At 35.8% G+C, this 16,799-nt stretch overlaps 1 protein-coding gene across 2 annotated transcripts in view; it reads right to left on the reverse strand.

Moving 5' to 3' along the window:
• The window catches only part of LOC110018305 (serine/threonine-protein kinase 16-like), a 78,759-nt gene that overhangs the window by 25,440 nt on the left and 36,520 nt on the right, over positions 1-16,799 (reverse strand). For both annotated transcript variants that reach the window (XM_020715575.1, XM_020715574.1), the window contains exon 6: positions 7,624-7,748. In XM_020715575.1, the coding sequence (XP_020571234.1) occupies positions 7,624-7,748 (125 nt within the window). The remainder of the gene's footprint in view (positions 1-7,623; positions 7,749-16,799) is intronic.

The raw sequence follows: 16,799 nt of genomic DNA on the forward strand, positions 1-16,799 counted from the left end.
CCCCCCCAAACAACCTTTCTTTCTTTGTTTGTGCCGACAGCACACTAGTACATTTTTTGGTTGCACCCTCTAAGTAGGCCATTGAAAGCTATTAATGGTCATCTCCTCAATCAAATCATCCCTCCTCAAAAGGTTTGGATATTAGTGAACCTCCTACAGCAACATCTATAAGGTAATTAGGGGAACTTAAAAGTCCATGATAGAAGATTTGGATCATTAGCCAGTTGGGTAAGGCATGGTGAGGAAACTTCCTAAGCAACTCTTTAAATCTCTTCCAAGCCTCATAAATGGTTTCTCCCTCAAATTGTGAAAATGATGTGATGTCATTCCTAAGTTTAACGGTCTTGGAAGAAGGGAACAATTTAACTAGGAATTTCTGGGCTAAGTCATTCCAATTGCTGATGGATCTTGGAGCTAAAGAGTTATGCCACACTTTGGCTTTATTTCTCAGGGAAAAGGGAAAAAGACTTAGTCTAACCTCGTCATTGGGGATATTGTTATACCGAAATGTGGCACAGTTTTAGGAAGCTTGCTAAGTGCGGATTTGGGTCTTCAGTGGGTCCCCCCAAACTGGCTTTGTTGAACCATTTAAATCATAGCAGGTATTAGTTCAAAGATATTGGTTTCTACTACAGGTAAATTGATACTCATGTAAATCTCCTCAACATTGGGGGTTGACAAAATCCCTAAGAGGTCTCAAGATTGGGTTGAGATGGTGACTCATTCCTGCGGGTGTGTTAGGTGCGATGAGTGCTTTCCTATGATGTCTAAAAGTTCTCTCAATCTCAAGGTTAATCGGTGTTAAGTCAGTGCATGCACCCTTACACATATACTAGAAAGAAAGTGAATGTGAAACTCAGTCTAGTAATCCTAGACTCAAAAAAAGAAAAACTAAAAAAGAACAGAAAAAAAACTAACCCTAAGCAACACACACACAAGAATCGGTTCAAAACACAATCACAATCAACGTGCAAAGGCTTAAACAAATGCAGAAAAAGAAAATGATTACCGACAACATTTTTTTTTGCCTTCGCAGCTTTTTGCTTTTTCCTATAGCAGCACATGCAAAAAAAATACAGAGTAATACAAGTGCAACAAGAAATATGAAAGAAACATAAAAGAAAAACTTCTGATACATAAATAAAAACATAAACAATACTGAATCTACATTTCTAAATGTTCAACTCCAGTTCTCCTATATTTCAAAACCTTTTCTTAGTGCAGCTTCCCCAGCAACGGCGCCAAAAACTTGATGGGCTGCAAAAGCGCCGCGAAGACTGCCACTTCACGTAATTATACGTGTCCAAATAATATACGACTTTAAAGAATTACCGTGCACCGTTCCCACCCAGAAGCTTGTCAATAAATCCATCAGAAAATAGTAAAAGCTGAAGTTTACTGATTATTAAAACCTAATTCGACGAGATCATAAAACAATTCAAGAAAACCCTAAATCTAGCAAATTCTGAAGAAAACAAAACAGAAGAAAACATCGATGAAGAAAACATCGATCAAAATTTTAAAACAGAAGAAAACATCGATCAAAATTTTTTGGTGTTTTTCCAAGATCAATGAGGATCGTGCCTCTATGATTTAGGTGTCCCACTTGGCTTAATTTTCTTACAAATTCTGTCTTCGTGGTTGTTGTCTACCAGGGATATTAAGTTCATTTTAAGCCCGTGCCTAGGTCCTAAGAAAATTTGAAATTCCACAAAAATAGCTTCCGCCTATTTTTCTGGCATCCCTGTCAAACTCAGATCCCATTTAATTGGTTGCAAAATCTGGAATAAAATATTCCTATTTTATTTGGATTTTGTGGTTAACCTAATTGTTCCACTACGCTCCTGTCAAAGTCGTAGATCACAATGGATTATAACTTCCTAATCGGCCAGGTTAGGAGTAAGCAAATGTTAGAAGGCCAACCAACAACTTTTATCAAAAAAACGTACAGAAAACAATACAAGAAATCAAGTCTGAAAATTAAACCAAAAAATACATCCCAAAAATCACAGAAGCATGAAAAGTAATTTAGCAACTCATAGCTTGAGAGAAAAACGAAGGAACTACAAGTAAAATTTTTATTCAAATAAAAACAAACTTACAGCCCTTAGTAATCCTCTCTTACAATAGCAACAGTAAAACTTCTCTAAAAAAAAAACACAACAAAGAAAATTAAAAGGTGAAGAAAAAACTCTATAACCCTAGCCTCCTTCTGAATTCTCTTCTCCAAAAGCTCTCAAAACTCTCAAATTACATTATTTTTATGGAATGAATTCAAAATACTTCTCAAAATTATTAAAATCTCATTACAAAATTTCCCAAACTGAATTTATACGCCGGCGTGACCACGCTCGACCTACGGCGTAACTACGCCATGCGCTCGGGTTGTGAGGCGTGGTCACACCGCGATTTAGCTTGGTTATGCCAAGTGTTCTATCGTGGGTCTCCTTCGGCATTTAGGTCACACTGCTTAAGTGGCGTGGTCACGCCAATTTCAGGGGTGGCTACGCTAGTGCTGATTTTCCTAAATTTTCTCTTTTCGCTCTGATTTTATGCTAATCCAATTGTAACCTGCAAAAATGCAATTCTAACCTTCCAAAAGCGTAAGATCATAATTTTTTAGCGGGAAATTGTTGTAATTAAAGCATAAAAAATATGAAAATTTAACGCATGTCAAATATCTCCTTCTGGAAGCATGCGATGAACGAGTAAAGACTTTTGCTCTAATCCCCGTCAGATCTGCAAGAGAGCCTGTAAGTTTTTTTATATTTTTGGGCACTGGCAATCCGCGCTACAAACATTCACTTGAAATTAGCAAATGATGCGACCGCTCCTAACGATAATGCATTGTACCACCTGAGGACTGACTCCCTTAGCGTGGTAAAGAGACGACATTTCAATGTATCGGTGATCCTCATCAAATACACAATTAACCAAAAAAAGACTTTGTAATCAACAGGATCAGTGCATTTCTTGTAGGACTCCGGTGTCGAGATTTTGAACCTCTGAAGGCTCGACCTCAGAGATTTCTTGAGAAAATGCATTCTAAGGCTGTGAAGGTGCCTTTGTACGTTTGAAATGGTGTTAGTCGATCTATGTCGACTCAGCATTATCAATATACTAGGAGTCCCCTTTTCTTTCTAAGGCCTGGGGACTCTTCGACCATTGGACTCCGGCCCTTCCTCTCAGCAGTGCTACTCTCTTCCCCGAGCCAGCATGTATTGAATGACGTCCAACATTTGATCCTTCAAATCCTAGAACTGCTAGTTCACAAAATTTTAGGGGCACTCCATGTTGTCGGTGTCTCTATCATGGGTTTTTTCTCCATGGGATGCTTCTCTTTATGTCTGTGACATGATCTACACTCACTGCACCATTTAGGATGTTGACGCAAGATTTGTCCGTGAATCATGCCCAAGGAATAGAGCATAAGGGGAGATATGGAGAGAAAAGCAAACTAATGAACAGTAATTCGTCATGCCTTATTCATGAAGTAATCTCCCTATTTACGGAGGGAAATTATAATATGATAATGTTACATTTTTGCCCATGCTTTAAAGGGGGATGTCTAGGGTATTAAGGATATTTTACATGTATCAGAGTATCGCTCAACTGCTCTTTTGCTCAATCGGTTGAGCTTGATTAGATTTGAGTCGGTAGGAATGATTCAGTCGATTAGGCTTGGTCAGCCTTGTCGATCTTCTAAACTAGTATGGATGTCAGACCTTGATAATAGATGAGGGCCTTTTGAGCATCCATGGTATGGTTAGAGATGTTGAAGGTTGGCTTCTTCCGAGTCTCTTTGTCTCATTTCCGACCGAACGGTTCAGACTCAGATCATTCGGTCCTCCTCGTGGCTCCGTCGGCTTTGACTCGGATGGCTACATTCAGTCGAATAAATAGGCTTCAGGTTCTTCTATCAATGAAACTTCCCTTGTATTCTTCTCTAGATCATTAAATCTCCTTAGGATCAATGCTAACACATTTTTTATGTACACCTCAGTTGCAAAAATTGGAAAGTTGTGGAAAGTAGTTGATAGCCAGCTTAAATTTTTTATCAAAAAATCATGACATGAATCTTTTAAATCATTTTATAAATGTTAGGACGTCCTCTAAAAGCGAAGCGTTGTATGAACTGAATACGGTGAAACGTGTGCAAGGGACTCTACACCATCTCATGAGTGTAATGTCAAATAAGCAAAAGCTCACACATTATGGACAGCTGCAAATAAAAAAGTTAGTCTATCAAAGTAATATTAAAAAAGAAACATAAATTATAGGTACTCTCACAGGCAAATTAATGAGATTTGTAGATATTATGGTTCATAAAAAGATAAGTATTATATACATTCAAGAAACTAAAAAGGTTGGAGAAAAACTAAAAGAGATTCATAGTTTTAAAACTTTAGTATTCGAGTAAAAGTTATAAAAATAGTGTAGGTGTAATTATAGATAAGAGTTTAAAAGATAATGCTGTAAAAATTAATAAAATTAGAAATAAAATTAGAAATAAAATTATAGAAAATTAGAAATAAAATTATAGACCTGAAATTAGTTTTGATACAAAAATTCTTAATGTTTATAGTGCATGCTCCTCAAGTAGGTTTAAGTTTATGTTTAAAAGAAAAATTTTGGAATAACCTAGATATATTAATACAAATGAAACTAAATAGCTAGAGAAAAAGCTAAGAAGGCTGGTAGCTTAGGTTTTAAACTTTAGTATTTAGGTAGATATTGTACTAGAAATAGTATAAGTATTATTATAGATAAGAGTTTAAAAGATAATATTGTAAAAATTAATAAACTTAAAAATAGAATTATAGCCATGAAAATTGGTATTGATACAAAAATTCTTAATGGCTATAATAATTTTTGCATTAAGGAGCATAATTCTTATTTATATTTTTAAATCCCATATTTTTTCATCAAGTAGGTCTAAATTTATGCTAACAGAAAATTAGGATGTCCTAAAAAAATTAATATAAATGATACATTTTAAAGAAAAAAAATTTATTGGATGAGATTTAAATGGACATGTTGGTTAGAGCGGTAGAAAATTTTAAAAATATTTCTGATGGCTATGCTTTTAAAGTGACTAATAAAGAAGATAGTCAGATTGGATTCTGCTTTAGCATATGATTTTGTTATTTCTAATATCTTTTATAAAAAAGATATCGTCGAGATTATCAATTTTAAAAATAATATAAATAAAACATAAATTGATTTTTTAAAAAAAATAAGAGATTGTTGAAATTGTAAAAATAGTAAGGTCATTTCAAGTAAAAAATTAAGTACTCAACATTAATTATTAATTTTGGATTTTGAGATGAAAAATATAATGAAATACTATCATTCAATTGGATGAAGTTATTTAAAAGACAAAAAAATTTATTTTTATAATTAAACTTCAAGATATGAAGATCTGTAATGTTTATGAAGAAGTTGACGCTATATGAGATAGAATAACAAGTCTAGTTAAACAAGTAGTTAAAGATGTACTTAATAAAGAAAACTCTTACAAATAAAAATAGTTACTGGTAGAATGATATTGTGCAAGAAAATATAAAATACAAAAAATTTTGTTATAAAATTGGTTTAAATGTAAAAAGATTAGAGAATTGGAAAAAATATAAGGTAGTCCGTAGAGAGTCTAAGAGAATAATTTATAATACTAAAAATTTTACTGATAGTGATCTTTACAATATATTAAATTCTATATACAGTAAAAGATATATGTATAGACTAGCCAAATATATAAATATGAAAAATAAAAATTTAGTTCAAGTATATTAAAGATGAAAATTAAAAAATAATTTTCTTATATGAAGATATTCAACATATGTGGGTGAAATATTTTGATAAACTTTTCAATTAAAATTTTGAAAATACGAACTAAGTTAGTGATTTTAATATCGTTAATAATAATAAAACTTTTTATTTTTATCGAAATATTAGTAAAACAAAAGTTGAGGAGGCTTTAAAGAAAATGAAGGGTAGAAAATCGATAGGATTGATGGTATCTTAATATAAGTGTGGCTTATTAAACCTTTTAATATTATTTTTAAAACTAAAAAGATGTCTGAGTGGAGGAAGAGTTTTTTAGTCCTTATTTTTAAGCATAAAAGGGATGCAAAAGAGTGCGCAAATAATAGAAGAATTAAATTAATGTATTATATATTAAAATTATGGGAGAGAGTAATTGAACATAGCTTAAAAAGTGATACAAATGTTTCTCAAAATTAGTTTGGATTTATGACAGACAGGTCTACTATGGAAGCTATACATTTATTGAGAGGTTTGATGGAGAATTGCAAAGAGTAAGGAGGATTTACATATGATTTTTGGTGATTTAGAAAAAGTATATGATAAGATTCCAAGAAAAATTCTTTGGAGAGTTCTAGAAAAGAAAAGTGTTGATATGACAATTATCAAATATACGTATACTATAGTTGTTACTTGACTTCGAATAGAAGGAGGATTGACCAACTACTTGCCTATTTCAATTGGATTACATCACGGGTCGGCTTTAAGCCCGTATCTTTTTGCTTTAGTTATGGATGTTTTTACTGAACATTTACAGGAGGATGTACCTTGGAATATGCTTTTTGTTGAGGGTATGTTCTCTAGATAAGACTAGAGAAAGAGTTCAGAAAAAAATTGAATTATGAAGGTCAACTTTAGAGTCTAAGGCTTTCATTTAAGTAGATCTAAAATTGAATATATCGAATGTAAATTTAGTAACAGTATATCTAGTGGTAGGGTTGTAACAATGGGTGATCAAGTCATTAAACAGAGTGAATGGTTTAGATATCTCGAGTCTATTATTCAAAGTGATGGTAATAGATGGGGATGTTATTAGTAGAATTTAAGTTGGATGGATGAATTGAAGGAATGCATCGAGTCTTTTGTGTGACAGAAAAGTACCGTTTAGACTTAAGAAAAGCTATATAAGATGGTGGTGAGATATACAATAATTTGTGGTACATCATGTTGGCCTATAAAAGAGAAGCATAAAAGTAAGTTAATGTGTTGCTGAGATAAAAATGCTTAGGGTAGATGAGTGCATTACACTTAGAGACAAAATGTGAAACAAATATATCCGTGAAAAGGGTGGTGTAAGTCGATGGCAGAATAGATTTTTATTTAAACGTTTACCATGACGATCAAGTTAGGAGAGTAGATATTTTAGATTTGACTTATTTTTAAAAATATATAGGTATGCCTAAAAGGATTTGGGCATGTTGTATACAGAATTATCTTAATTTATTAGTATTAATTGAAATTATGACACTCAATAGGACACAATGGAGAAAAATGATTCATGTAGTCGATCACACTTAGTGAGATATAGAATTGTTATTGTTGTTGTTAATTGAAATAAAACATGTTTAGTACATTATAACATGACTAGTTATTTTCTAAAACACTCAAAATAACTTTTAGATGTTTTGAATATTTTAGAAAGAAGTTAATTTATTTTTTAAAACAAAAAAAACATGTAAAACACATGATTTTTAATTAGAAGCAAGAACAAAAATAAAATAAGAAAAGAGAACCCAACCAAGATTGAAAAAAATGATAAATATATAAAATTGTGAGAGAGAGGGTTTGAACAGCGCTTACATGATTGCATATAGAGTACATCCTAGAGACCAAACATCTGTCCTCTCATCAATATAAGCTTCGCTCGGACAATCCCAAAATTCAGGAGCTCGGTAGAGCGCAGAACAATGCTCAGCTGCCCATTCCTACTTGAGATGGGTTAAAAAGCAACAGACTAAGCATAGAAGAGAGAAAAAGATAGATGAAAATCCCTACTTTTTCAATGATTATAGAAACCGTTCCAAGAGTTTGAAGATGAACAGAAAGATAAAGTTAAAAAGTGGCAGAATATATATATATATATATATATAATTGACAAAAAGAAACTACTGGGAGTGATAAAAGAATAGTAGCATGTAAAGGCATGGTTCTCAAGCAAAATTCTTTAAAATAATTTTCTTAAATTAATAAATAGTTAATTTGAATTGAGGGCGATTAGAAGCCCACAACAAGAGGGACGCTGGCTGCATGTGAGAATTGCTTTAAGAAAAATCTATCCAGGGAAGGGAAAACAAAGCTAAGCGGTCAAAATTCCCATCTTAATCGCTTAAACTACCTGAACACTGATAATGTTGAACGCAGAAGGTTACGCTTGCTAAGTCATTCCGTAAATTTGATACTTCACCATTTGTGGTAGCATTAAACCTCCATACATTACCCTATTTATTACATATAATGAACAATAATAAATGTCAATATTAATTTTATTTTTTATAACTATAGGATATCTTTTTTTCCAACTCATATTAATTATATGAAATTTGGAGAAATCAGAGATATCAATCCAGACAATGGAAATTTAGGTCGTCAATATAACTAACTACCATAAAATCCATTTTTTTTTCAGCAAAGATAGTTGTAAATAGTAAAATATATTAATAAATAACTTTTATAACATAAATCTTTGTGAAATAAATTAACAGGAATGACCATCCTATTAAAGAAATTTATCCAAAGTTGTACTCAAAGTCACTTAATTGATAAATTACAAATATAAGATCCAAAATTAATCAAGAAGAATCACTTTGCTCTTATAAAACCTCAGTGATAACAAAGTAAAGTAGAGGCAATTCCAAACACTCAGTTTTGCTAAAGGTTTAGAATACTATCTAACCATCATTTACCACCTAACATTTGGCAAATACAAATCGACCTTTGATATTGTTTTAACATTGATTCTAAACATTGCCCTTACAACTTTCTAATTTTATAAAAATATATAGAACTATAGAAGCACTTTTATTATTTAAATGATGTTATTCATTGATGTACAAACGTAAGTTCCTCAATGAAAATTTAAATAGTTTAAAGGCATAGAAAAAAAATAAGATGTTCAGAATGATCATATTAGAGAAAACTGTTGGATCCTATTTTGTATGTAAGTTATATCAAAACCTTACTAACCCAAAGAAAAAAAGGTGGGAAACAATGAAGGGCAGAGAAAAAAACTGAGGAAACAACAAGCCTTTATCACACTAAGTGGTAATTTAGGAAAATATGTGTAAAACTAGCTCTCCCCTTAACCCTATTTCTAGATAGTTATTAGAGATCAAAGCACTAAAGCAATGACTACATAATTAACTATACATATAAAAATTACCAGAAAAAAATATAAGTGGTGTGTAGCCTAAATACAGGTACAAACCAAGATTAGTAGCCAGCTATTTGACTTTGAGGAAGTCATTGGCTCTTCTGTAGCAGTTGCTGGGAAGCTCTCCTATGCTTTCACAATTGTTCGAGTTTGAGTCGATCGAGCGCATCCTTAGGTGGCTTTGGTGAGTTTATCCTAAGCTCCATCCTCCATAGTCATTTACCAAATCCACCTCAATTATGGTAGACAGATGCCTTAAACTAGGTTGGGGAAGTCTTCATGGGGCCTGGTTGACAAGTTAATCTTGAGCTCCACTGGCGAGCTCTCCCTTAGAGTTTTGGCTATCGAATCCGCCTCGAACCCAACTTGATGATTTTGTCATTTAGATTTATAGATGGCCCCTCATAGTCGTTTGATGACTTCGCCTCAATCCTAGAGGGTAGATGCAGAATTTTGGCTAGTGAATCCGCTTTGAATCCAACTTGATAAATTTGTCATTTAGCTTTATAGATGGCCCCCCATAGTCGTCTGATGACCTAGCCTCAATCTTGGAGGGTAGATCCCCTGAATGTAGTTAAGAGAGTCTTCCTGAGGCCCAATTAACGAGTCCGCCTCGAGCTACTCTAGCGAGCTCTCTCCTACTAGGCTTGGTGTGTTCATCATAAGCTCGACTTGGCAGCATATTCCTAGCCTTTGGTGGCAAGAGTGTTTCCTTGTCTTTCACTCGGGTGAGTCAGCCACTTGGGTGTCCATTAAGTTCGTTGATTCTCTCGTATTTTGGAAGGTGACTACAAAAAGAATAAGAGAATAATAGAAAATGTGACATTTGAATATTAAAAATGGAGTAAATGGGGTCCATACTTGGCTCACTCTTTTGGGCTAGTTTTGCACTTTTTCATGTCAAGTTCATTGGTGGCTTTCCCATAAAATTCAGATTTATCCAATAGTTGCATTTAAGAAGCACAAAGAAGAAAAAAAGGTTGCTAAATTTAAGAATAGTTAATATGAAATTTTGTTCAAAGAATTGATTTGTCATTTTCACATCATTGTGATTCAACTCTTATAAATGGTCAATCCAATTACATGGTGAGAAGTTTATGAAGTCTATGAAAACTCAATTCCTTATTCTTCTTGTTTTATTTCTAAAATATGCCCAAACTAGTGGCACTTGAAGCATATCCTTATTGTGACAAAGTTGGGAGTGTTGGTGATCTCCACCTTTTCTCTACTATGAACTAATTTTTCTCGAAAGAGGTCGGCTTGGGTGCTCCAATGAGTGAACTCTTACTGCCCAATCCGATGGTTAAACCCTGTTTAAAAGGTGTTATGAACCTAAAACAGCTGCGTGATCTTTCAACCTTCAAGGTTAAGGCCTAGACATCCTGCAAAATCCAATATGATTGTAACTGTACCAAATTGTAAATGAATGATCTAATCCCACTATATATCGAGTTATGTCTTCTTCTCGGGCTCTACTAACTCATGCTTCAACATAAGTTGCTTGAACTCAACATTATCCTCCTCTACTGAGAGATCTTTCAGTTGTCATGCCTGTAATATGCTTATGTGACTTTGCTTTTTCCCTTATGCTGGCATAGTCGCTTCAAAATTTTCCACCATAAAGACGCACTAATCTTTAATTTAATGGTGGCTAATTTTGCCCTTATGTCAGGTGGAAGGTCCTTGAACTCAAAATTAGTTCCACAATCTGGAGCCATTTAAGGAACTCGTCAAGATTCATGCTATAAGAATCGAAACTTTCTTTTTTTTTTCTTTGCAATCCCGCTCACACTGCTTGCTAAATCTTGAGTCTCCTTCCCCTTTAGTTTGATCTTGTGATTTCGTGAATTTTGCAATCACGCATTGTCACCTTCCTGATTTGAAGCCGTGCAATATTTCGCAAGAGTTTACTTCCTTTTTTTCTTCTTCCCGTGCTTTGCCACATTCCCAATCGAAAGAGTCGTGTGACTTTCCCATTCCTCCCTCGCTACCGCCGCCTTGTTGCAAGTATATAAGGGAGTGGAAGGCTAGGGCAAGCAGTGCATAAGGGAAAAAGCAAAAATTCTTATTTAGGGAAAAAGCTAAGTAACCCTAAACCCTAAACCCTAAAAAATGTATATAAGGGACTGGAAGGCTAGGGCATTGTAAAACTCCTTGTAACCAATGATCCTCCTTTCTGCAATCATGGTTAGAGTTAGTCGTGAAGGAAATGATGGGATCGTGGCGTACAAAGACCACCAAAACTCTTATCCTTCTCCTCCTCCATTCCGTTGCGATATAGTCGCAATTAGAGCTAGTCGTGAAGGCAATGAGGAGATTGCGGCATATATAGAAACCACCAAAACTCCTATCTTTCTCCTCCTAGCAACTTCGTAGCACCATCCTCCTTGCCACCGTAGTAGAGACCTAAGGTGAGCTCACTCGATTTCTATTTCTATTCTTTCTTATTAATTCAATCTTATTAATTGTATTTATAATTAATTGGATATTCATTGGTGTGGGATTTTTGAAAACTTTGTCGGATGCTGCTAATTGAACTTTTGATAAATTTGAAACCCGATATCTAGCAGTTCGAGGCAAGTAACAACTCTTTGTTAAATGATAAACATATCGTTCGTTGTTAAGGGCATTAACCTTGTTATTTGTATTAAATTTTAGCTAATTGTAAGTTTGTCAGTGTTACTATTCGAATTTAGTTAATATAATTACAGTAGATTTTATGTATTCTTTATATAGAATTTTCATAAGTAATTAGTCTTGTCTTATTACAACAAAAAATTCTATTACATAGCTTGTCTTATCTTCACAATATTTATTATTATTTTTTTATAATTTGATGTGATAATTCTCATTATTGCAGTTTCATAATTATTTATAAATACTAGGCGATATATTGTAGTTATATTTTTGTGTTTCGTCCGATGGCTAACCCTAGCAACAGTTACGGCTTCGCTCGTCTTTGCATTCGATTCCTTTCGTCTTCTCCGGCTCTGAGACGTTACGGCTTCGCTCTCGCGCTCGATTCCATTTGTCTTCCCCGCTTCTTCTCCGCCGCTTCTTCTCCGGGTTTGAGATGCGTCTCGCGCTCTGCGGCTCCTCTACGGCCCGTCTCGTGTTTCTGCGGCTTGTCTCACATCTTTCCTCTGCGGCTCCCTCTCGCGGGTGCGCTCCTCTGAGGCTTCTCTGCGCTCACAGCGTCCTCTCTTCTTTCTTTCAAGGCTTTCGATGGCTTCGGACAAATCATATGCAGCTGCCCTTGCGGGTGTCCACGCCTCAGACACGCCTAAATCACCATATTTCCCTCATTCGTTTGAGTGGGCGGATGACATCAAGAAAACTGTTAGGAAAAATGGGAAGTCTGTCATATTTTTTACAGAAGCTGAAGATATTCAACTTGCTTCCTCCTGTCATTTGAATTTGGTTGGGAAGTTTCTATATGGTCATCCCAAATGGAGCTCATTCGCAAAGAATTTGAACTTATGCACCTTGTTAGAGAGTGAAAAATTGGACCATTAGATGGGAGACACATTCTTATTTAAATTAGTAATGAAGATGATTACATGCGCTTATTTGCTAGAAAGATAATATGGATTAATAACAGAACAATGAAGATTCTGAAATGGTCTGCGAATATTGACCACTGACTGAACCACCAATCATTCCGGTTTGGTTTCGCCTCCCTGGTCTGAAATTTCATTTTCTCAAAAAGTATTGTTCTTTATTGCCTTAGCTTATGGAAATCCATTTAAGACGGACATTCTTACTTTTAATTTTTCTCATCCATCTGAAGCCAGAATACTTGTTGAAAGAGACATCACGGCACTCGCTTCTGAGGATATCTGATTGGGCACACAACACCAAGGATATCACCAAGGATATTGACAGAAGGTGGTAGAGATTGAGTTTTTTTTCGCCGTATTGTTCAAACTGTCATATGTTCGAACACTCCAGTTCTCAATGTCATAATCTACACCCCTACCTCAAACCAAAAAAGCAAACTGCTTCGCTATAGACTGTGATTCCATCTCCTCCGGATTAGCTCCAAGTTTTTGACACTATTGATCACCAGAAAGATACCCCAGAAACGTCACTTTCCCCGCAGGCAATATGTTAACCATTCATTCACCACTTGTAGCTCCCCCGTCTTTGGAACCTCATATTATGGGGGAAAGAGAGATTCTCCAGACCCCGCCTGCCTCTATTATGGGGGAAAGAGAGATTCTCCAGACCCCACCTGCCTTAGAACCTATTACCAATAATACATGTCAAAATACTTCTACTGTTTCACTACTGTCTCATCAGGCCCAGAAAAATGTTAGTATTACTCACGCTCATGGGGATCATGATGTGCAATGACTTACAACTGTCCGACCACCTTTGGAATCTACCGATCAAATGCGTCAATCATTGGATGAGAAATGATAGGTCTACACATCCAGGAGGAAGAAGAAAAATGAAAATCTACCTGAGCTCAAGAATCTGATGGATGATGCTTTGGTTACTACGGGCAATGATACTCACCTTACTAATTTGTTAGCCAGCTCACTTATGCGAACTAGAGGCAGGACTAAAGTGGGGAGTCCTTAGCACTTTTGTTGCTTTTGATTATTTTCCTTTATGTATCTTTGTTTTATCTGTGTTTTGTGTGTGTTGTATTGTATGAGTTGGGCTTTCTTTTAGGCCCTCTCATGCAACATTTCTGTATCTTTTCCGTATTAATATATTTACCCTCGGCCTGTCATTCCTCATCGGATGATTGACTCATCTGATCAGTAGATTCCAAAGGTGGTCGGACGAATGTATATATATACATATATATGTAAGTGACACAAGTTGAGGCCTTTTGGTTGGCAGGGTTCACTGTAAGTCCCCTCATGTCACGGGTTCAATCCCCAGCGGCGTTGAGTTCTCGAATATTTAGGCACATGGCGCGGACTCTCATCATGGAGCCTAGCGCATGGAAAATCAGTATTTGAGCCTCTATCAAATACTAATTTCTTTTTAAAGAATATATATAAATGGCATCGGTAGCGGCTGCAGACTCTGCTAGGGTTTTGCCTGATGGCGATTCCCAGCGGTGAATCTTCAACTTCTCTCCTTCCCTTCGTCGTCTCCCACGACGATGACTTCACGCGCTCGCAGCTCTCAGTCGACAACGCTCGCTCGGGCGCCTCTCCACTCGACGACACTCATTCGCATCGTCTCTCCTGTAGTCGACGACGCTCGTCGTTCGCACGTCGTCTCCTAACCTGACGTGGCTTGTGTCCTCTATCCTCACCCATAGTCGATGATGCACCTATCGCCCTGACCGACAGACAATTTCCCCAAAGCATGCTCGCCTCTCTGTCGTGACTCGTTAAGCCGCTCAAATCTGAGGTGATCATCTTGCCTGTGGAGATGGTCTCACGCTCCGTTCCTATGTCACTGCCTTTGCGGAAGACTTTCCTATTCCTATTCGCGCCCCTCTTTCAGGTTCAGAGCCTGATTTTGGTATCAGTAAGTCCTGCAATGTTCTACAATCTTTCCACGAGACTCTTGAAAGTGGTGATGATCACACTTTCATTAAAAAGTTTGGTAAAAAAAATGGGAAGTCTGCTCTTTTTCTCACTGAAGTTAAAAGCATTACTCTTGCGTCTTCTTGGCGTTTTGCACTAGTGGGGAAATTCCTTTATGTTCACCCAAAACTTGAGATCATTTAAAAAGATTTTAATGCAATGAAGCTATTGGGAAGGTGGAATATTGGCTTACTTGACGACCAACATATACTTATTCAGTTATCTCACGATGCGACATGAGTGCTTCTTCCCCTAAAAATCTCACGATGTGGATTACACTCGTATTTTTTCTCGTAAAATTGTCAAGATCGACAATCGTTTTATGAAAATCCTGAAGTGGACTGTCGATTTTGATCCAAAAGCAGAGTCCTCTATCATTCTTGTTTGGATAAAATTTCCGGGGTCAAAATTACATCTGTTCAACTTGAAAATTCTCTACTCCTTAGTAATTGTTTACGGTAAGACTCTTAAGGTTGATAGTCATACGCTTGCTGTCACCAGACCATTTGTGGCTTGTGTATTAGTTGAGAGGGATATCACACAATCAGCTCCAGATGAGGTATGGATTGGAACCACTCACAACGGGTATTGGCAAAATGTTGATAGAACAACACCCTCCGTATTGCTCTCATCGTAGTATGTTTGGTCACAGTTCTACTATCTGCTATCGCTTGCATCCTCATCTAAGACCGGATACAGCTAAAGATCAGCCACCTATTATCCCTGTTGAGAAGGTGCGACTCGGTCCTCTTTCCAACACCATACCTAAGCCGTTCTACCTCTGGATGTGTCGGCCGTTTTTCTCCTGCTTTTGAACACTATTCCAGCGGCTGGTTTGGAGCATGGTGCTTTGGAGTCCCATGAAACATCTCCCCATATTTATATCACTCAATATTATTCAAGAAGACTCATATACATGTCAAGACACACGAGAGTGCTCCTTTGATCCAATAAAAGATCAGCTGATACAACAAGTCGTTGCTTCTAATGTTCACCAACCTACACATGTCCGACACAATTTTGACCAATCCATTGATCAGGTGAGTCAGCTTTCGGATGAGGAATGACAAGTCTATTCCAGGAGGAAGAAGAAGAATGGAGGCCGACTCGAGCTCAGGAACTTATTGGACGATATATTGGTTACTACTAGTAATGAAACTCACCTTACCAATTTGTTAGCTGACTCCTTTCCTAGAACTAGAGGCAGAGGCATTGGAAGGATAAAATTGGGTCGCTCTATAGCTACCTGATACTACAGGTTTTGACACTTTTGATTTTTTTTTTTGGATCTCATGTATGTTTTTGTATTTTCTTTTTTTGGAACCAATTGCATATGATGGTTATTGTGTGGATAAGGTGTCATGTTTGGGCCATCTCACACAATTTATCTGTAACTTTCTTTCTTTTTAATATATTAGTCATTGGACTTTCTCAAAATAAATATATATATATACAGTGATGTAGATACCGAAATCAGGCTCATAAGGAAAGAGTCATCACCACAATAAATTGTATTTACCTGATATTTTGGTTTGCATTTGAAAATTTCTCTTGTGCTAAAGAAGAAAGCATGTTGAATTATTGTTTGAGTTCCATAAGAGTAGAGAGACTCAAATGCATTGTAATATGTGCATTCTCCTCATTTTCATAGTAGATTCTTTAGTGTGATGTGGCTCCATGATTTTTTTTCAGTTCCTGAGTATTTTCACATTAAGACTTGGTTTTGCTTGGCATATTTTTTTCTGGAATTGCTTGATAGTGTGTTTTTGTTCAATTATTTTATTCCAAATCTCTTGAATCAGTGTTTTGCATTTATCTTAACCCCATTACAATTATATCCTTTACTAGAAATTGTTGCTCAGAGGGCTCAACCCAATCTAAATTAAAAACATGCAGTTAAGCACACTAGCATACTAACCTCTACTCAACTTTTAAAATCGAGAACAAGCCCAACATATAATGTTGCATAGAGTTGTCCCACATCTAGACCATGTAAAACTAATATACAAACTTCATCTAATAGCAGATATTTGCTCTATTATCTTTTAAAA

The sequence above is a fragment of the Phalaenopsis equestris genome, unplaced genomic scaffold (genome assembly GCF_001263595.1).
Source record: "Phalaenopsis equestris unplaced genomic scaffold, ASM126359v1 Scaffold000008, whole genome shotgun sequence".
NCBI lineage: Eukaryota > Viridiplantae > Streptophyta > Magnoliopsida > Asparagales > Orchidaceae > Phalaenopsis > Phalaenopsis equestris.